This window comes from Dysidea avara, chromosome 10 (genome assembly GCF_963678975.1).
Source record: "Dysidea avara chromosome 10, odDysAvar1.4, whole genome shotgun sequence".
NCBI lineage: Eukaryota > Metazoa > Porifera > Demospongiae > Dictyoceratida > Dysideidae > Dysidea > Dysidea avara.
Window position 1 is genome coordinate 3713816 of NC_089281.1, and position 22953 is coordinate 3736768.

Here is a 22953-nt window from a genome sequence, read left to right on the forward strand (position 1 = left end):
AATCAGCAAACATTTTTCCAGCCACACAAAGTAAGCAGTTCACGAGATAGATTAATGAAAGGCTGCTAACATAACCGAGATTCTTTCTATATTGATTAGGCAGCTTTACGAGTACATCAATTCTAACTACAAGGCTCTTTCACTACCTCCATCTTTTGTTCCTGTAAAGAACATCCTATTGGTGACTACAAGCAGCCTAAATCATATCATATCTTCACAAAAACTCTTTCACGCATTACGGTATCTATGGTAACTCCAAAACAAACATCACAGATATGTAGTAATTACCAACAACATAATCTGATTGGTGTTACCCGTTTTCAGTAACACACTACAAATTTTGAATGCTAGAGTGACCAGACCCTTCCTCTTTATGCGAACGGGCGAGTACTACCAGATTAGCTAGCTATAACAATAAAGCAAGCCGGATTACAATTATATGGATCTGAAAGGCTGAAACACAGGGGTGGATCCAGGAGCTGGCAAGGGGAGGGACACAAACAGAGTAAGTTGTAGGTGGTTGGGGAGAGCCAGATTCTCTAGTTCAGTGCTGCGTTTTTGAAGCAGCAACTAATTACGCATCACTGTTGATTTTGCCATTTTGGCCTTTTCAGAAGGTTGTAAAGTTCTGAACGTCTTAAACAACAACACGATAATTATTTTAGAGGCGTTTGGTATGCACGAAGGTGCTGGGTGAAAATTTTACAGCTAGTTGGTTTGCTTTGGTTTCAGGTGAATTTGTTAGTAAAATGTGCATATTTTCAAGAGTTGATAAAGTGATCTTGGCCTGACATAAAGTTTAGTAGCTATTTTAAACAGAAGTATGGCTGGCTCCTCCACAAGGTGAGGAGGGGGCATTCGCCCGAAATTCCCCATCCTGGATTAGTCTCGTCCTCGCAGACCCATTCTCCGGGGTGGCACTTATCAATTAGAGATTATAAGCACCCCCTCCTTATAAGCGGCCCCTTTCGGAGGGGGCGCTTATAATCTCTAATTGATAAGTGCCCCCCCGGAGAATGGGTCTGCGAGGACGAGACTAATCCAGGATCCGCCTTTGAAACATGTAATTAAATTAAAGTGGCCTCAGTTGAGGAATCAACTGAAACACTTTTCAAAATATTCACGGGGTTCAAATAGGGATGGTTTTGTACACGTCCCTCCTTACAACTGTTACAACCTCTAATAGATAAGCGCCACCTAAAGTGCCTCGATTATGTGTATCCTAACAACTCATCCATGTGTCTAGCTTTGTAGCTACAGAAACTGCGTAGTGACTGAGGACACTGAAGTAATCCTTACCTAGAAACTGACGAAAGTAATACGGCTTCACCAGACAAGTTTTCGTAGTGAGGTCAGCGTCGCCGGTCAGATCAGGTCAGGTCAGGTCAGGTCAGGTCAGGTACACTGAACTCCACACTGGAACTTTACACAAGTTGATATCACACCTTACAATCACGAAGACTAGAAGGAATTGTCAGCAGCGCCGATGGTTTGATACCAGTTTGGATCAATCATAATAATTATACGGTAGCTATTCTATTTCTATGCTAACTACTCCGCGGCTGTGATCACTTCTATTCAGTTAAGTATATTCTTCAAGTTTACACTGACGTTAGACGCTATGAATATGGAAGAGATAAAGGTTGTCGGTAAGCATAATTATGTTGTAAAATCTCGCTTTATTATTGTGTTAAATATTATAGGTAGCTACTGTACTAAAAATCAATGTAAATGTGCCTCGAAATGTGCGTGTATTTATTCCTACCCTTGCTACGTAAAGTTTGTACAGTAAAGGGGTTGGTCAGCCACACCTAATCTGTAGTGTTGTTTAATTACTGGTGACTGTGATTACAACACAAGGCATGAAAGCAAGGTGCACCCACAATAGTTTTGATGTAGCTAGAGTTGCCTACCTAGGTTGATAACAACTGATGGCAAGGTCATCAGAAGTTAAAGGCAAACGTGCACCTTCTTGGCTAGTGGCTAGCAGAATGCAACTCGTTGTCAACAAGTCTTTCATTATGTAGTTTAGCGCTACCTGATGTAAACACTCACAGCCCCTCCCAGACATTCAGTTTGACAATATTACACCCTATACTATAAAACAGAAATATTTTGGGTTAGTGTTTGATAGCCAGTTAATATGGGGATTTGTTGCTTCTTGCAACATTGGAGGGTGAAAATGGTAGAGCATGGTATGACTTCTAACATGTTAACTAGCCACAAACATGCATAGTTCACTCACTGTTTACTGTTACCATTCCTTATATAGACTGCAGAACAACATTCTTTGGTCAATAAGAAGCCATGTGGTGCTCTATGCTTTTTGAATATTTTGACTTCTGACTGTATAAGGTGGTATGACCAATTAAGTAGCAAACATAATTTAAAAGGATGTCATAGTAGTAATACATCTTGGTGAGCTGCAACAACAACAACAAAAAAACTTTTGCAAACATTACAGCACATATCAAATTATCCTTCTTCACACAATTCAAATCACCACCTACAAAATACCAAAACACATCAATATTATACAACTGGCTATACCCATATAAAATCAGTAAATCACACATACAAATCAAACCACCTCAGGCTTACCCCATGATGTTATAAACATCTGTCTAGTTATATCCTTGTCAGAGTTCCATGTCTTGTGACAAGTAGCTAACTCAGTATCATACCATCTGGTGGGTATTCATGATCACTGCATGAAGATACTACAATGACTATGTGCAACAGCTGCTCATTATTGGGAATGTGTGTAATGTACATGTATAGTCTTGTCCACAGCCAAGAGCAGTTACGTAAATACTCAAATAAGTGTCACTGTTTGATAACAACGAAGCTTACACTGAACTTGACAGCCACTTTTGTAAATTGCTATACATATCTACAACAATTATCATTATCAATAAAACAAATCCATTACTGGATTAATAAAAAGTAAACAAACTATATAAATAAAAAATTGAATGAAAATTTTAAAAGGGGAGTAGGGATCGCTGAAAAAAGCCATGAAACAAGAAGGGATAGCTGAGGTGGTAATATAAACCACAAATCCCTATTTTGACTCTCCTCAAAAATCAAATTCCCCTCCCATGGGGCATGATGGGTAGTCGAATTCCCAAGTAGTGTACTTTGGGAAAGTGGGTTATTCTTGCAGGAGGTGCATAGCTTATAAAGTCAAGCAAGTGCTAAAAATTTTAAACAGTCAAATTCCCCACTAATGGGGAATTTGACTCACTTGCTTGACCATGCCCCACAAGTGGGGAATTTGATTTTTGAAAAAGTCAAACCCCCACCCTTGCCAGGGAGGGGGATGGTGGGACATAATATTATAGGTGCATTGTCACTCAATGATAACTAAATTATCACCCTGTGGTCTAACCACTCTGACATCATAGTAACTGCAAATGGTGTTGTTTACTAATTCAATAACCTATGGCTCCACTCTATGGCAACATTGTTGACAGCTTTGTTAGTGGGGGTAATTGTGGTCATTCCAGTGTTTCCATGCATTGTGTTTAAACTTCACACAAAGTGTGACATATATGTTAAAGCATTGCTGCAAGCACTATATGAAAAATAAAGCACGAGGCATGCGGCTGAGATGTTCGCCTTGTGCTTTATTATCGCCTTGTGCTTTATTAGCATCTCGGCTATGCCATGTGCTTTGTTTTTCATACAGCACTTGCGGCAATGCTTAAATGATTTATGGAACTTTCTAGTCATGTTAGCTCCACCATACACTAGGACTCATAATTAACACGCGTTGCATGAATTATTAGCAGTCTGAATGCAGTTTAACAAAGTAACTCACGCGTAGTTCACCATAGTTTGGCATAGTAGATGTTCATTGTGCATTTTGGCAGGTTTTAGTCAAAACCCACAATTGATTCTACTGTGACTCATGATGAAGTATTTCTGTGAAATATTTCCGTGATATCTCCAGGACTTGTCCGTTAACATTAACAAACATAATGGCAACGTTACCTTCTCCCACCCATCATCAAAGCATTTAGGTATGTTTGTAAAAGTAATCCAGTGGTAGAACTCGTATTGGCTGGGGTGATTGACCACTCAGCACGGTGAGGCTATCAGCTTCCACTGGCTTCGGTGATTAGTTGTACTGGCGTGAGCACTGCGGACTATTAGCCTGCACTAAAGCACATGGGCAACTGTGCTTTATTGCCCACAAAGAGAACTTTATTGCACCGCAGAGTGCTTTATTGTATGAATAATATTAAAGCACTCTTTGTGGTGCAATGAAACATTCTTTGTGGTCAATAAAGCACTGTTTGCCCTATAGTGTACTTTATGAAATTTTTAAAATACACTTTCCCTTTGATCTCGCCCACGCAGAGTTCTATAAAAGAAAATAAAGCATACCTCAGAACATCATGGGGCACATTTTTTTCCTTCAAACTTAGATGGTATCATCAGGTATCATACATTATAATGAAATAATGAATGAGCCAATTAATGAATTAACATAGGTGGTGGAAATGGAGGGGGCATGGCCTACATAGAACAGTTAATCACTCTAATGGAACAGTTGCTTTTACATTTAAGTACTTATTTTATTTGTAAAATCAACTAATTACTGTCTCAAGACATGAAAATTTCCTGGGGCTTGCAAGTCCACAGGCAGACCCTCATGAATAACATTTATATTTGTTATATGCCATTCTATAACTTTCACAAGTTACCCCTACTCTTTGGACCACTCCTCTGCTCTGATCGTATGCCAAAACTACAAATCATAAGAAAGCTGTATAAACCAGGATTACTCCTTTCTACAACTTTTCAAACACAGCTAAAGTCTTTGAGCAGGCTGTAGGACCAGGTGTCCTACAGACCTTCAGCACTTGTGTTGTAAAGCATTAATAAAAAAATAAAATAAAACACTTATAGATTTGCTGATGACTGAAAGTGAACGTACTGTGCAATATTCTGTATAGGTGGTTGAAGATGTACCTCATTTATTTTTAATGCCAATCAAACTTGGCACACGTGCTAAGCTTTACTGACTGCACGGACCTTGATATAGATCAGAAACAAGTGCAAAAGAACACGTTAGTGTGTTTCCAAGATGTAGTATAGCTTTTCAGGTGTTCCACAGTTGTTTTCAGATGCCTTATAGTCTTACTTACTAGGTATGTTGTGTGGTGGCTGGTCAGTCTCCATCACTGTGCGAAGAGAATACAATTCCAATTAGTAGCTTCACGCAATGACACATAGCTACAAGTGTGTATATGTGACCGGATTAGCGAAGAGGGGTCTTCCACACACATTCAATTCTATAAACTTGGGAGACCATAACTTAGTGTTCAGCTAACATTAACCTGAAATTTTCTCCATCCATTAAGCTATGTTGGTACCCACAACTGATCAAATTTGCAAGTCATTAGCTTTTCCCTATCTTAAGTTAAAGTTGGTAAATTGAATGTGTGTGGAAGACGCCTTTTCACAAATCCATTCACATATTAGCTAGTCCTGTGTGTGCGTGCGTGCGTGCGTGTGTGTGTGTCCAACTTACAACATTGGGATACTCTAATAGAGCGGCCACTTACCCTATTATAGATTGACATCAACCAGATACAAATCAATAACTTTAATAACCTATTCCTTATAGATTTACATGTATTAATTAATTTTGTATTAGCATTTTACCCCTTTAGGGGCTTCCTAATGGACCACAGGGAGTAACTACTACATGTATTTTTCTTTTGAGCACACAGTATGATGGCTATTCACCGTACATGCATTACCCTGCTGTAAGGTTGTCCTATTGGTACATCTAATTGGTTCCATGTCATGTGGTCCTAGATAATTGTACAACAAAGTACTAAAGATAATATGAAATGCAGTCAAAAGTACGTCACAAATAGTGAATGAATTAATGTATGCTAAAACTACAAATGCACTAACCGGCGATAGAGTCATCATTAAATGAAGGCACAAACATGTAATACTTACTCATTTTTGGGCTGGTGACTAAAAAGCCATGTTATTCCATATAATGCACACTACAAAGCAGTTAATTAAGGTAGCCATGTCTGAAGGAAGTATGCCATGCCAGTTCAAAAGACAAGAAGAGGAAAATTAATAGCAGTATGTTTGTTTTCTTGTATCAAACAGTACTACTTTAGTAGGAATCCCCTGAAATGACACACGCCGCCAAAAATACCGCCTTTTAAAAACTAGCTTAGAAACTTTTTACACGAAGAAAATCACCTTTACGGAATAATATTAGTCCATCTAACATCAAATGTAGCATTAAAAACAAGAAAACATTTACTGGCGGCTGAATATAGAATTTTAAAGAAATCGTCAAACTCGAACTTTCGTCTGACTCACTGACCACATTTGCAAGCCTAGAGTCCAAACGAAGCAGTGCACGGTCACCATTTTACGCCACAACGACAAACTGGTGGGATGTGCCTTTTGGGGTTCCAACAAGTGTACGTCCTATGCGCCTTGTCTTTTATCTTCAATCAGGCTTCTTGTCTTCTTCTTCATCCAAAGAAACCATATCGAGGCATTAATTTTCCATATCAACACTTTCTTTAAGCAGCATAATAGACGCCACAAAATTATTTAAAGCGCTTAGACTATGCTACTGTACTGTACAGAGGTACCAGTACTCCACGATAGGTCACAAGATCACGCTCATTCTTTATTCTACATTATTAATCTATTGATCGAGACCACGATGACCACGCCCCTTTATGCTAGCTGTATTTGTGACCACACACCTTCAAGTTGGTAGGTTGATTCGAGATACTCTGGTTTAATAATCGATCGAAACCACGATGACCACACCTCTTTTTGGGCAGACCACACCTCTTTTTGTACAAAACACATCTCTGCAGGCTGATTCAAGATACTCCAATACAGCAGTTACTCTAATAGAACAGTCACATGTTTATAGCTAGCTGTATGCTATAGCAAAAAAAACTAAACAAACTAGTATATTAATAATTATAAATTTTAAAATGAAGTAGGAATCCAAGCAATAAAAAGTAGTGAAACAAGAGATGAACATGATAGCTATTACAGCATAGCTCAGTGGAAAATCCCTACTTTGGCATGCATGGTATAACAATTATTTTGTGTTCAATGCCAAAGTAGAGATTTCCCACTGAGCTATGCTGTAATAGCTACCATGTTCAGCTCTTGTTTCACTACTTTTTATTGCTTGGATTCCTACTTCATTTTAAAATTTATAATTTTTAATATACTAGTTTATATTATCTTTCCATCTGGCTTACTAAGCTCTGGTTGGCTTGGCTGTTTGTTTATAAATGTATTGTAAACAGCGTGGTATGTATTAATGTTTGCTTGAATTGTGTACATTTTGGCTTACTAGGCTCTGGCTTGCTTGGCTGTCTTTCTTTATCCGGCTCACCTGGCTTGCATACCCTTAACTACTACAGTATTGTGTATCTCCTACAAGTTTATATGTATGCTTGTAGTGTGTACCCATCACTGTGCCATTGCCACATCACTGATGAACCCCATTTAGCTACTGGTGACCTCTAGTTGATGTTGATATTGCGCTGCATATTGGCTACATTGCTGAATAATTTTCATCTTCAGTGATGTTGCCTATAATGTATCACTGCATACAATACTACAATCTATGCATATAAAGCTGAAAATTCAATTATCTACATTCCATTTGGATCACTCAGCTATCTCGCTAACCACTGCATGTATCGAAGCGGTAATTATCTACTTTCCATTTGGATCACTCAGCTATCTCGCTAACCACTGCACGTATCGAAGCGGTTTGTTTGCATCACGGAGCACTCATCATCCAGCTTCACCATGTTTGTTAAAAGACATTTCTAACTGCTGCCGTTTGCTGTCTACAGTGCATTGAATGCAGGGCTGTAAAACAAACTTACTGGAATGTTTGTACAAACCACATGGTGAACTGCAAGTAAACACCTAAGACATTCAACTTATGCACGCCTTTATAACCAGGTTTTACTTACTCCTAATCACTAGTGTGGTTAAATGGGTAGGGCATATTCATAACTATCAGATAGTGAGTTCAAGTCCCAGGTGGAGCAGCTTTTTTTTTGCTTTGACAATCTTTTGCTTTTGGTTACAACTTTTTAATGTATACTTTTTGATCTTCTTTTCCTTCTACAGTGGAACCTCTCTATTACGGACATTTTGGGACCCAGAATTTTTGGCCACGTTTTGCTGTAACATAGAGGTTTTCCACTTTCAGAGGTAAAAATGTATTAACCAGACCTGTTAGGACCAAAATTTTTGTCCTTTCTATGTAGGTTTTTTCTATTGTGTTCTTAATTCGGGGAGTTTGTTAAGAGAGGTTCCACTGTATTCTGAAGCAACATTGTTATGTGTACTTTTTCATGTTACATGTGTAACTATAGCTAAATATACCAAGTGCTTTTATGGTAGCATACAGGTAAAAGATGATGACATTAGAAAATATTATACAGTTATAGGGTGTAGGGAACTGTAAGTATTCCTTTAGTGCATTTAATTTAGCTGATGGTTCAGTGCTGTACACATGCTTTTTAGTATGCTTGCTTAATATACTAAAATAGTGTAACTATATGGGCTGGAAATGCACAGGTGACATTCTATCACCCTACTTGAATGTGTAACGTAGGGCAAATACCACCACTTTTTAGTGTTTTAATTTTCAGCTTGGTACAACCAGTTTTCACTGTGTAGATTTCATGTCACTTTTCCATCTTATTTTACATGACTGACGTTTTTCAGTTTTCAGTGTTTGTAAGCTTTGTGTCACTGTACATATAGCTGTGTTCATTGCATGTGCATACAATATTGATTCATTTTGGATGGTACAAATAGCTACCAAACTTTTCAATACAAAGTCTCATGTTACAAAGCATATAGCTACTGACTAGAGCAATATAGTCATACATGTATAGGATAAGATTGAGTTTCCTTTAATGTCACAGTTCTCTCTTCTGCACTTAACAGCTTCAAATACCAAGTGTTAAAGTGCGAGCAATAAGGATGTTGAATTAACAGGAATGGGATATGGCTATAGTATCAGTACAGGGAACACAAGTGAAGCAGATTATAGAAATGTGATGTAGGATAATAAATCCTTTAATAGTTTCATACACACAACTTAATGCATGTTTTTGTCACTATAAGTTATTAATAGCTGGGACAGGTATTATACTACCGTGTATAAGTTCAATGTATGTGCATGCTCGCATGCATCATTTCAGTGCACTAGCTACTTTAAATAACACATGCATATGCTATACATTATGAAATTAGCATTGCATATTGATAGCTTGGTTCCCATTTTAAAATCTTATTTATTGCAGAGATGGTACTGCACGTAGGGCAGGTACCAATGCTAGTAATGTATAGTTCTTTCCTGTATGTTTGTATGCATATATACTGCATGTGTACACATCACTGTGCCATTGCCACACCAATGATGTACTGGCACTTAGTTACTGGTGGCCTCTAGTTACGACCACTATTGTGTTATATCTGTCACTATTGTGACATATTGAGATCATAATTATTTTGGTTGTGCCTTCACCACCTAGTCGTATGTATAGCCTCACCAGGGGGTTGCCACGTTGGTGTATGTACTTGGTTGTATGTGACCCGGTCCTATAGTGAATATATAAATTAAATGTTTGAGAAAACTGCAAGGCCTAAGGCTTCGCACTCACCGGGAATAGAATCCATGTTGAATGAAAAGACAATCATATAATGGGTAGGTGTTTTCATGGAGGTGATAGTAACAGTATGACAATTCTATTTAACGCCGATCAAAACAGCTAGCACGTGATGCCCATTAATTGACCTGGCAGAGCAATCTAGAGGAGCTACTGATAATTTGTTTTTGAAAGTGTTGCCAGCTGGCATACTAGTCTCAAGTCGCCATGCCAGCTGCCAGTATGTCTGTTTGTATTGTTTCCTTGTATTTTATGTAAATGTATTGTAAACAGCATAGTATGTGTTTTTATATATTTTTTGTATTGTTTAATTACTTGTATTGTATATTTTGCCTTCACCTGGCTTACTAGGCTCTGGGTGGCTTGGCTGTCTTCCTTTATCAGGTTCACCTGGCTAGCATACTCTTAACTATTACAGTATTGTGTATCTCCTGCAAGTTGTGTATGCATATAGTGCGTACCCATCACTGTGCCATTGCCACACCACTAATGAACTGTATTCAGCTACCAGTGACCTCTAGTTGATGTTGATACTGTGCTGTATATTGGTTGCATAGCCGAATATTTTTTTATCTTCGGTGATGTTGCCAATAATGTATTTCTGCATACAATACTGCAATAATGTATAGTTCTCTCTTGTATGTTTTGTATGCATATATATACTGTGTACATATCACTGTGCCATTGCCACACCAATGATGTACCGGCACTTAGCTACTGGTGGCCTCTAGTTAGGATACCTCTATTGTGTTATATCTGCATGTCACTATTGTGACATATTGAGTTGATTTTGGATCATAATTTCAATCATTCCTTCACTACCTATTCATGTGCATAGCCTCACCAGGGGGTTGTCACGTTGGTGTATGCACTTACCAGGAGATTGTCGCATTAGTGTATGCACTTACCAGGGGGTTGTCACGTTGGTGTATGTACCTGGTTGTATGTGACCCGGTCCTAGTAATAATAATAATAAAGAAAATAAGTATATAATAATATGTTTGTACTTTGTATAATATTCTATAATGTACAATTTCATATTCTTTCCTACATAACAAATTGCATCTAAAATACATACATGTGTTCTGGCATTGATAAAACATAAATGCATGGTGTACACATACGGTACTGCCCAAGCGCAACATTGCACTCACTCGCACGCGTAACTTTGCTCAAGATTTCAAAAATCGCTAATGAAGGGGCGTGGCAACTGTTTTACTTGTGATTCCCGTGAGTGAAACATCTACCACGCTGTCTCACAAGCGAAACAGTTGCCATGCCCCTTAATTAGTGACTTAAAATCTTGAGCAAAGTTGCACATGTGAGCAAGTGCGACGTTGCTCTTTGGCAGTACTCTGTGCACTGTACCTACAAGTGTATAATTATTGAGTGTGCTGTACGTTACAGATCAACCACTACCAGCTTATCCAGATGAGAAACCTCCTGCTTATCATGATGTGTATCCCAGTATCCCTACTGCACCTCCATCATATGATGATCATACCAACATCACTTCTCCTGTTACACCATTACCAACGTCATCATGTAACAGTATTAATCCACCTCGAAGCGGAACTATAGTAATCTCACAGCCAATTATCTCTAGGCCTCAGCAAGGTGTCACTCCTAACCAGGTAAAATCTAATTTCTGTTGTACTATGTCAAAGATATACATTGGTATCCTATTAGCTTTATCAGTGGCACTCCATTGTCAAGTTAGACAATTATTGGTAATGTAGCTACGGCTGGGTTATTTTCTAAACATGCTTGTCTTGGTTAGAACTCTTCTTGTCACAGTAATAAGATAACAAGATACAGTTGTATATATAGTGCTGTACAGAAAATTGTGTCCATGTACTGACAGTATCACAACCAGGTGGATAGTGAGAGTGTTACTATGGATAGTAAGAGTGTTACTATCACCATTATAAAAGTGCTCATAGCAGCTGCCTGGGTACCATCTTAGATAGTATTTGTAACTTTATTACCTGGCTAACTCCTACCATTATACTTGTGCATGCACTTGCTATAGAAATTCGTATCATATACATACATGCATGAAGTATTAATCTTTTTTGTACATTGTACATGCATTTTTTGTAAGAATGCTATATAAGCTGTCATAGAACACATGCACACTTGTTTACTATAACATCTATTTACATTGCATTTTTGATGTATCTGTCAGATTCATAATCAAGGTAGTTCAAGTGAACAGAAAGATTATTGTGGAATAATTTTGATTGTGATATCTATTATTGCCATGATCCTTGCTCTACCTATTGGTATCCATGCTGTCATATATTCTTGCAAGGTACGACAATGTTATAAGCATTCATACAGAGTTAGGGTTGTAATTTAAAAGTGTAGCTCGTTACTTATTACTTGTAGACAATGCATAGATGGTGTTGGGGAGGGCTAAGGGCCCCTCTCAGAATGATGTTTTGTTGAAATTATCCTTCTTGGAGTGGAGCCTAAAACCATGAAAAAACCTGATATACTCTAATACACCCTGACCAGTCACTTAATTAAAACATGTTCCTAAAGAAGGTTCAAAAACAAACAAAAAATTGCCTATATGGTGGGAGTTGAACCACTGATCTCTTACTTTACGAGTTGTCTTACCACTGTACCAAGTGTTTCCATGTATCTGTCTAAAGGTTGTGTTGTACTGCTTATAAATGCTGTATATATATTAACCCTGTTGTCAACAGCTTAAAAACGTTGCCTAAAGAGGTTTTTATTGACTGCAAATAACCTAATTTAAATACTTTTGACTAAAAAGTTTGTTTTTTTAGTTGAAATGCTTCAAATTGTACCTATAAATTAATTCTGGTGGACTTCGAGACATTATAAAAGCTAAATGGCTACAGCTTCTGGAGGGCTGTTCCCCCCAAACCCCCTGCTGCCAGAGATTCTGCCTCCCTCACATCAACTACTTCCTCCGCCACTGAGGCAATGTAATGAGCTACAGTTACTCCCAAAAAAGTAACTAATGGGTTACAGATTAAGGTGTCGCTGAACCGATTAAGTCCAGCCGCACAAAACAATTTGTTTCAACCCACGTGCTTAATGAGCTATTTTAGGGTGGCCCAAAACTTTGCTAGTGTACAAGTTAATCTACGCCTTAAAAGCTGTTGTGATAGCCTGTGATACTTTAGTTTAGCATACAAAGTTTCGTGAAATAACACGCCTTCATTTTTTGCCTATAAACTCTTAAGTTTTAACCCGATTTTTTAAATAACTTGGCCAATGAACAACTTAGCGCTAAACCACTTTGGTTCCAACCATTTCTCACCTTGTAGAACAATTCTACGCTCTCCTTTTCACTGATAACAACATGGAAAGTAGTGAAAATGTACACCTGTGGGCTACAACATTGGCTAACAACTTCATCAAACCCGAATCGCGAAAATTCGAAGCGGACCATTGTAGTGTATCACTTACCCAATGCCTATACCAATTTTTGATGGTCTGTGGTGCATAATTTTGAAGTTATTTAGTGAGAAAAGAGACGGTGTGGCTAATCAGGGCGCGGTCGTATAACAGTAATCACGCGATGGCAGCTGGTGCCGTTCGCCAGTGAATTGACCAGAGTTGTGACAAGCTAATAGTTTTAAAGCGTGAATAACATTAGTTGTATCAACAAAAGTAGCTGGGTGGTCTGACAGAGCTTGTTCTGAGGCGCTTCGCTGTGGTCTATGAATTTCCACATTTGTTCACTCATTACCACAAACATGCTGTACAATTAATCGGTTCAGCGCCACCTTAAACAACGGTGTATTACTTAGAAGCTGGCAGCCACATAATGCTTTTATTTATTACAAGCTATAAAGTAAGCCCAATGTGCTATATTCCAGCCTACAACTACAAGTGATATGCATTTCTCTCATCTAATTCAGCTACGAAAACATTGTCTTTGAGCAGGCTGTAGGACCAGGTGTCCTACAGACCTTCAGCACTTGTGCTGTAAAGCATTATTAAATAAATAAACTAGTGTCCATTTGGTTCTACTTGGGGTACTTAGAGATAATGAGTTACTCTCTAGAATTCCTATGGATATAATTACATGAAAATAACAAGGAGAAAACATCCTGACGACCTGGTAGACTCCTGTAAGCGTTCGAGCGTAAATCAGATGGCTGCAGGTTTGGGGCCACCTAGGTCCAGTCATGGATTTTTTCTCCTTTCTCCAACTTTTCAAACACACCTTAAGTAGCTAATGTCTTTGAGCAGGCTGTAGGACCAGGTGTCCTACAGACCTTCAGCACTTGTGCTGTAAAGCATTATTAAAAATAAATAAAAATGCTTTCTCTATAGTAGTGCCTTGGCCTAAGTAGCAATCCAATGCATATGCTGTCACTCATTGTTCATGTTTTCCATGCTGTCTTCAGTATAGACTCAACCTGAAATACAACTAATCATACATGCTGGATACAATGCACATTAAAAAGTAATAAGTACACAAAAAAAATTGGAATTTTCAGCTAGAGTAGGGACCATAGCACATCGATAAAAAAATACTGAAACAAGCTGGAGTAGTGCATGATATTAAATCACAGTAAAACCATAAGAAGTGTTATATCCCTACTGTGTTCAAGATACCATAATGGAAATACACAGTAGGGACATAACACTTCTTATTGTTTAATATCATGCACTATTCCAGCTTGTTTCAGTACTTTTTATCAATGTGGTATGGTCCCTACTCTAGCTGAAAATTCCAAATTTTTTGTGTACTTGTTTGTTAACTTTTTTTTGTAAATATATTATTATGACTGGTGAACCCACACATACTGCGAAAGTAATGGCACCATGCGCCCCAGCTATATCAATTATCGTCTGAAAAGTGAAGTATCCATTATTACGCTTCGTTGTCAGCTATGTTAGACCCATTACACAGCATTATGAATCAAGAACTGTTCGAAAAACACCCCTGCAATCCACGCTTACCGCATCAAAAGAAAGAAACGGGCATGCCACCATTATATCAATTGTCATCTGAAAAGTGAAATATCCATTATACTTTGCTGTCAGCCTGTTACACAGCATTACAAATCAAGAACTGTTCGAAAATCACCTCTGCAATCAAAGTAGCCACTATGAAAAATACGGATGATTTCCGTTACGAAGGAAAGCCATCACGTGGTACTGCCAAATCGACACTTTTCACTGTCAGCAAAGATGAATGGGACACAAAGGAGGACACTAGTAAGTCCATGAAGAATGCACTGTACATACTGTGGTATGCCAAAAGGCACCTCTCGGGCCGAAGCGACGTCGAACAGTGAAAATAATCAAGCCCGTAGCCTTAGCCATTATCGAGTTACACTTGTCTGAAGGCATCAGTCAGTTACTCAGTCTGTCAGTCAATTACTCAGTCAGTAGAAATTTCCATTCAATAATTAAAAAAAAAATTCCTTAGCAACTTGCTGAAAGTGCTTTGGGTTGATCTGAAGACTTGCTTGGGCTTAGTTTTACCTAATCAATACTGCCTCATCATCATCAGGGAAAATTGAGGCTGTTTTTTGGGTGATGTTATTTTACTGTATGATTTTGGAGGTAATATCTTACATTTACTTATTTATTTATTTCCAAAAATGTGCAGCCCCAGTTTGAGGATTAATGCACATGTGTAACATACATACAATATTATTTTGCAATATGCATACTTGTTATAAAAAAATGTATTATATTTCACATTTCTGCAAAAGTAGTACACGTATTATTATTACACATTACCCCCAACTTTGCAGACATTACATGTACATAGTCATTACAGTTGTGTAGCTTTGATTGTCACAAATATAGAGTAAAAATAAGAGTATACACATCATGTCATGATATTTTCAACAATTTAGTGTAATTGTTTTGCTACTGAAATATTCTTGGTGATCGCAGATTATAAACAAATGTTATAGCTATCATCTTAAGTGCAAAGTGTTGTCTGTAGTTATTAATGCTACTTCTTTGTATTACAGGCTTACCACACAAATGATAAAAATAACTACAGACTTGTTGCTGTTATCATTGATGCATCTACTTTTATTGCTATACTCTTAGTAGTTATTGTAGTTTCAGTAACAGTAACTTAATCATGTACATATATAGTAATGATTTTTGTATGCACTATATTTATTGAACATACTCAATACATTTTTAATGTATATATACTGAACGCATTGTACGTATTATTGAATTGAATCAGAGCATTACTGCATGTTATATCATAGCTTTGGCTGGATGATTTTTTTTGTTTACTTTGTGTGGCTATATATTTCTGCTTGCGCACAACAGAGCATGCAACAAAGCACACTTTCCCATGCCATTATGGTGGATACTGTGATAACTCATAGCCAGTATATATCTGTGTATATCAAGCTTAATTGTTTACATGATCTTAATATTCTATAAAGCAAATGCATAAGACCTACTGGAGCATTTGCTAGATGACCCAAGCTGTTTTAAACCTTGATCGTGTAATTCATAATGTAAAACTCAAAAACTGCCTTTTGTTTTTGATACTTTCACAGCTGAAACAGATAATAACTTAGGATACAGTGTACTTGTAGTTCCACCTTACACTGTATTACATGCTTAAATGCTCAGAAGCATTGATGACATAATTGTGCCTTTCCTTCCTTACCTCTTTGGAACATTTGCTAGCATTAATGATCCATAAGAGTAATTAATAACTTGTCACCAGGTATGATAAGTATTCATTAGCAGGCTTGCGCCCATTATGCCGGCACAATTTCGAGCATAATAGGCTAGCAAAAGCATCAAGCATTTTGCCAGTGTAATAGGACGATTGTCAAGAATTTTAATTAAAATGTGCAATGCGCGTGCCAAAAATACTGCACAACATGAACACACTGCACATTATTACTTCATTTCATATCAAAAAAAACCTTGCAGTGTTATTTATTATTATTACTATTTCTTAACTGAATATTCACACTTTATGGAAATAAGATCGAGATACTCTAATAGAACAGTCACTTACTCTAATACAGCAGTCAGGAAATGCAGATACACTCTAAATAAAACAGTCAGCTCTTGAGCGTAATCTTGATTTTGCAATTGAAAACATAACTTTGAGCATAATAGTCTGGATTTTTGAGCACTGCCCAAAAGCATAATAGGCAATTTTCAAAATATAATTGGCTCAAGCCTATACAATAGATTCCACCCCAGCATGCACATCCAACAGTCTTTTTTTCCATACAAAATTTACGGAAGAATTGAAAGCAGTGCAAGCAACAAGCACAGAGTTGACAAACTGTTGAAATTTGCATGCAAAACAACATTAGCATCTACATGGTTACATTATGTGATTTTTCAGCTGCCTGATCAAGTAGCCCAGCTAGACCTGCACAGCAATGCAAACAACCAGTTAAACAGAAAGCAGGACTTATGATATGCCAGATTAAAATTAATTTCCTCACAAATTTGTAGTTGGTTGGACAAACACACACCAATACACTGTATAGACACACCAATGCACTGCCTTTTCCTTTTTTGTGCTGCCAAGTAGCCCATTTTGTCACAAACACAGAATTGCTGCTTTTAGTATGGCAGAGGGTGGATAATGGTATATTTGTGGTTCCTCCCTTGGTTACAAGAATGTAGCATCTTCTATATTGCAACCAAGGCATTGGTTGAATGAATGCATTTTTCAAATCTTATTCAGTTATGCACACCTCAGACAGTAGGCTTCCCCGTACACTTTGAAAGGGACATAATGTCCTGCCAAATCCAAGACAATGAGCAATTTGTCAGGATTTTGTTCATTGTCTGGCCATTATCATAAGCCCTGGATGTTTGTATGGTAATTGTTATTTTGATGTTCTTAAGACTTTGAAATTCAGGAGGCTAGCTATGATGGACATATTTGTTTTAAAACATTTGAATTCATCTTGATGTTTTAAGTGGAATCCCATTTTGGGTCCTCTCTTCCTGTAATGTACATTAATAATCTTTCATTTTGATGAAAAATTAATGAAGTTCTTTTATTTGCTGATGATACAAATATGCATACTGAGCTACTACTATTAGCCCCTCATTCACATAGCGATGAATGCATGTATGCGATGCATGCAATGAATACTATCATTCAGTACGATAGTAACTGTATAGTAGGGACCACAAAGGAGTAGGCGTGGCCAATGAAATAAAATCACCCAAAAACCAGCCTCACTTTTTCCTGACGATGATGAGGCAGTAATTGGTGAGGTAAAACTAAGCCCAAACAAGCTTTCAAATCGACCCGAAACACTTTCAGCAAGTCGCTACGGAATTTTAAAATTTTTTTATTCGACAGAATTTTCTACTGACTGAGTAAGTAAGTAAGTAACTGACTGATGCCTTCAGACAAGTGTAACTCGATAACGGCTAAGGCTACGGGCTTGCTTTTTTCACTGTTCGACGTCGCTTCGGCCCGACAGGTGCCTTTTGGCATACCGCAGTACGTGCAATGCATTTTTCATGGACTTACCAGTGTGTCCCATTCATCTTTGCTGACAGGGAAAGGTGTCGATTTGGCACGAGCACATGATGGCTTCCCTTCTAAATGGAAATTGTCTGTATTTTTCATAGTGGCTACTTTGATTGCAGAGGTGGTTTTTGATTCGTATTGCTGTGTAACGGGTTGAACATAGCCGACAGCGAAGCGTAATGGATACTTCACTTTTCAGATGATAATTAATAAAATTTGGGTGCGGAACCATTTCTTTTGGTATGCGTAGATTGTAGAGGTGCTTCTGGAAAAGTTCTTGATTTGAAATGCTGTGTAACGGGTTGAACATAGCTGACAACCTAGCATAATGGATACTTCACTTTTCAGACGAAAATTTATATAGCTTGGGCACGCGGTGCCATTTCAGATGCGGTATGCGTGGGTTCACCAGTCAAAGTTTACAAACAAGTACATGAAAAAATTTGGAATTTTCAACTAGAGTAGGGACCATAGCACATCAATAAAAGTACTGAAACAAGCTGGAGTAGTCCATGATATTAAATCACGGTAAAACAATAAGAAGTGTTATATCCCTACTGTGCATTTCCGTTATGGTATCTTGAGCACAGTAGGGATATAACACTTCTTATTGTTTTACTGTGATTTAATATCATGGACTACTGCAACTTGTTTCAGTACTTTAAATCGATGTGCTATGGTCCCTACTCTAGTTGAAAATTCCAAATTTTTTCGTGTACTTGTTTAATATGGAAGGGGCTATTTGTTCAGTGTAATAAAAGACTGGTTTCATACTGATACTGTATATAATTTGAAGTGCCCCACAAGCAAGGAGAATTTGTTACTTTAATGAAGACTCACTATATGACTAATAATAGTTTTAATTTGTGTATTATTTAATTGTATTGCTTTGTATTTGTCATGTCTTGCATGTTTTTCAGTTTTGTACTTGTGTATTTGTATGTGTCTCAGTGTACTGTGATGTGGAAGAACGGCTATGCCAAACGTCATGAGTTTAAACAAAAATCAACCTACTAAAAGTCTGGTTCCATATGTAATAAAAGTCTGGTTCCGGTCCATTTGTAATAAAAAAAGGTTGGCAAAAACTTCCAGGGTTTGAACCTGGACTGCTGGTGTGCATGGTCAGTGTGCATGGTACCACTGTTAATTACCTACCCAGTTCCCTACTTTTCTACTTTATAAATGTGATGCAATAAGTAACCTGTAAAAGTAAGAAGACCGTACCAGGTGAATGAGAATCAAAGCTGAACTGCAACGCTAACCTAAAGTTTGCCTGTTAATCGTAATGATGTTCTTCACTGTCTGTATGTTTCTGGCGAGTTTGAGGTGAGCTAGGGTTGGCCAGGCTTTGCCGGGATGCTCGCTTTGCTCGCTCCTTAACCCTAGCCCACCTCAAACTCACCAAAAACTTATCTTTATACAACTATAGTGTGTTTGATACTTGAGTTATGATGGTTGAGTGCAGCCTGTATAAGTCAGCATCTGGAACTGGACGAATAGCCACTACAATTTAATATTATATCTGATATAAACTGTTGCCTTACAGTAGGTCAATTTAATCTGAGTCATCCTTATAAAAAGGAAGATACAGATATTAAAAATATCAAAGAGGAAAAAGATATAGGGGTAATAATGTTATTGTTGCTGGACCGAAGCTTCATGTGCAAAATGTATATGCTTGGTGGAATAGTAATATAAAGGAGGAGTTTCTTGAATAAAATTATAGAGTTGTTTACCAGTTTATATGGCACCGGTAAGACACATTTTGGAATGGGAACCTGATATGTGACCCCAAAGTTCCCAATACAGGACTGATATATATATATATACAGTGTATATATATATTATGCATATGCTAGCGGAATGCGTATAAATAGTTTAATCCTTAAAAAAATAGACTATGTATATAGGAAGATTACAAGTATTTCACCAACCAACAGTGTAACAGTGACAATTTATATACATACAGCATTATAGGACTTTCTGACTTTTTCAAGTAATATTTGCTGCAGCATGCAAGTAATTAGTGTAACGCTAATGGCATCAACTGATTATTTCAAGAAATTGCATTGTACATGTTTGATAAACACTTGCGATTAGTTGCTGTTGACCTGTTGTATTTGTATCTGTTGCTCAGGTACAGGGCCTTATGGTCTTGTGAAGTACCTGTAATAATAAAAATGGACGTAAGCCCTCTATAATATATATATATATATATAATATATATATATATATATAATTATGTGCTTACCATGGCCAATAGTGTCATGTGGCCAAGAACTAGAGCCAGTGTACCACACCATGGATACATTGACAGGTATTTTACTTTGCTTTGGGAGCTTCTTTTTTTTCACACTCGCACACTTTATAATAAAAAGCAAAAGCATATCTCAATCACCCTGAAATTTAGCTTACTTCAAGAACATATAAAGGCTAATTCACATACTAAATATGGTGTAAATCTGATGGATATTAATTTTACAGTTCTGTCAATATTTTGTCTCACCTGTAGGGTAAGCCACCTATGAAAATAACTTGAAAATTGGTCTGTACATAGATTAACCATCATCGGTCAATAGTTAAAAACAAATCGCACTGACAGCTAGAGTCACAAGGAGAAAACCAATCTGGTGTAAATTGCAGGGCTGAAATATTCCAATAAGATTGATAAGGTGTGAAAAATGTCAAAAAGCAATTGCAATTACTTCAGGATTCGAACCAGGGACTTCCATACCTATGCTATCAGCTCACTTAATTTCTATTTTATAAATTTAAATTCTAGCTAGTTTAAATCTATATATTCAATGGAGAATCTATATTGCTATATAGAATGGTCTATGTGTGTTCTATTAGAAGTCTTCACAAAAACGTACACTCTATTAAAGTACTTTAACGTAGGGGTGGGCGGTATCTCGGTTATATCGTAAAACCGCGATATTCTGATGTAACGATACCAGTATCGTCAAAAATTCTTGGAAACGATATCATTGCGATATGCAATGATATCGTGATTACCGCGGTGTTCTCCAATAATATTCGTATTAGCTAACTACTGTAAACATAGTGCTGCTGTTTAACTCCAGGAAAGATCGAGATACTCTAATAGAGCAGTCACCTATATACTCTAATAGAGCAGTCAAGTAACTATAGAATATTCATGCGAATATGAAAGTACTTACTAAAGGGACTTTATTTATTTTGGATTATTATTGAGGAAAGAATATTTCTGCACATTGTGGCATTATAGCTAATAAAATGTGCATGGGTGAATGAGCTTTTGCTGCTATAGTTAGCAGTCTTTTAGTCATGCATGGGAATCTGTAGAGCTCCTGAATTTATATCATGCACTTGGGTGTGTAAGACACATCCTCTCCATGCTTAATTGTAGGTCTAGCTAATGTCTATATATCCATGCATAGTTCAATAAATGGTTAATGCCATATACATGTATTTTTGCACATCCATTCATGTTGCTGCAGGTTATATCACTTGCATATTACGTAGGTGCAGTTTCATAGTAGAGCATCTGTCAAAATATGAAAAATATCGTGATAATTAGTCATATCGTGATATTTTTCTCATGATATATCGTGATAGTAAAATTTCAATACCGCCCAGCCCTACTTTAACGAGTATGATAGTCCCGCAATATGATACTATTGTACCTTCTCTATTTCATAGTCATCACTGTATGATAAGAAATTAGAATCCCAAAGGACCGGCTAATGGTATTTAAACACAAAAAAGTGAAATCCACGCAAAAAGCCAAGCTGTAAAAGGTGTGGCCTTTAAAAGCCTGGGTAAATAAGTTGTGAAATCAAAGGCACTGGCCAAGAAATGGCTGCAATGTGCAATGATGTAAATGCTAATAAATTTTAATGTGTGAAACTTATTAGTATAAATTTACATTATAGCAGCCATTTCTAGGCTGCCAACTTTGATCTTTTGATTTCACAACTATGTTATTTGAAGGTTGTATCCTTCTTTTACAGCTCACATACATTTATTAAATCTCGGAAATTCCTGGAGCGATATTGCTCAAACTTGGTATATGGACTACTGAAGGTGGAGGGAAAAATCGACTCACTTGTAAAGGCAGCACAGAGCTATGTATACATGAAAAAAATGCATTATTTTTCTTCTCATTGTTGTGACATGCTGGGTGATGATAAAGTGTTCTCCATTACTGTTAAAGATGTCATAAAATACCTAGCTAATTAACTGCTGGATGTTTCATGACTGTGCAAAGTACGTACACACGTGTTTCTGTCAAAGCTCCTGTGATCCCTGCTTGCACAAGTACTCAGTAGAAGTGAAACATCTTGATATCAAGGCAATAATTATTATAAAATATTGTTTGAAATACTAATTAAAATATTTTTGGAATATTGGGACTCCTGTACACAATTTTGTGGTTTTGGGGGTCATTGACAACACATCGGATTTGCTATATATTGTTGTAAACAGCATAAAAGCTTCTTCCAGTACAAGTATAGTAGTCATAGGCAGTGGAGATGCCCCCCCCCCCCCCCCCCCACTTTTTAAAGTGGGAAAATGTTTGCAAGGAAAGATCGAGATACTGTAATAGAACATTGATCTAGATACTTAATAGAGCAGTCATAGTATTCAGAGAAGCAGTGTAGCAAGCTACATATGTGTAGTTATAAATAAGGAGATGTAGTTGGTGGAGGGCAGATATTGTCAGCAGGTAGTTACCTTTTTTCTTTTTTTTTTTTG

The 22953-nt window shown here is 37.3% G+C and overlaps 1 protein-coding gene across 1 annotated transcript; it reads left to right on the plus strand.

Moving 5' to 3' along the window:
• Positions 1-1192: 1192 nt before the first annotated feature.
• LOC136269339 (uncharacterized) lies at positions 1193-15925 on the plus strand. Its single transcript, XM_066064894.1, has 4 exons — positions 1193-1649; positions 11127-11353; positions 11908-12033; positions 15701-15925. Exons 1-4 carry the CDS (start codon positions 1622-1624, stop codon positions 15812-15814), a joined length of 495 nt encoding a protein of 164 aa, XP_065920966.1. The 5' UTR covers positions 1193-1621; the 3' UTR covers positions 15815-15925.
• The last annotated feature ends 7028 nt before the right edge of the window (positions 15926-22953 follow it).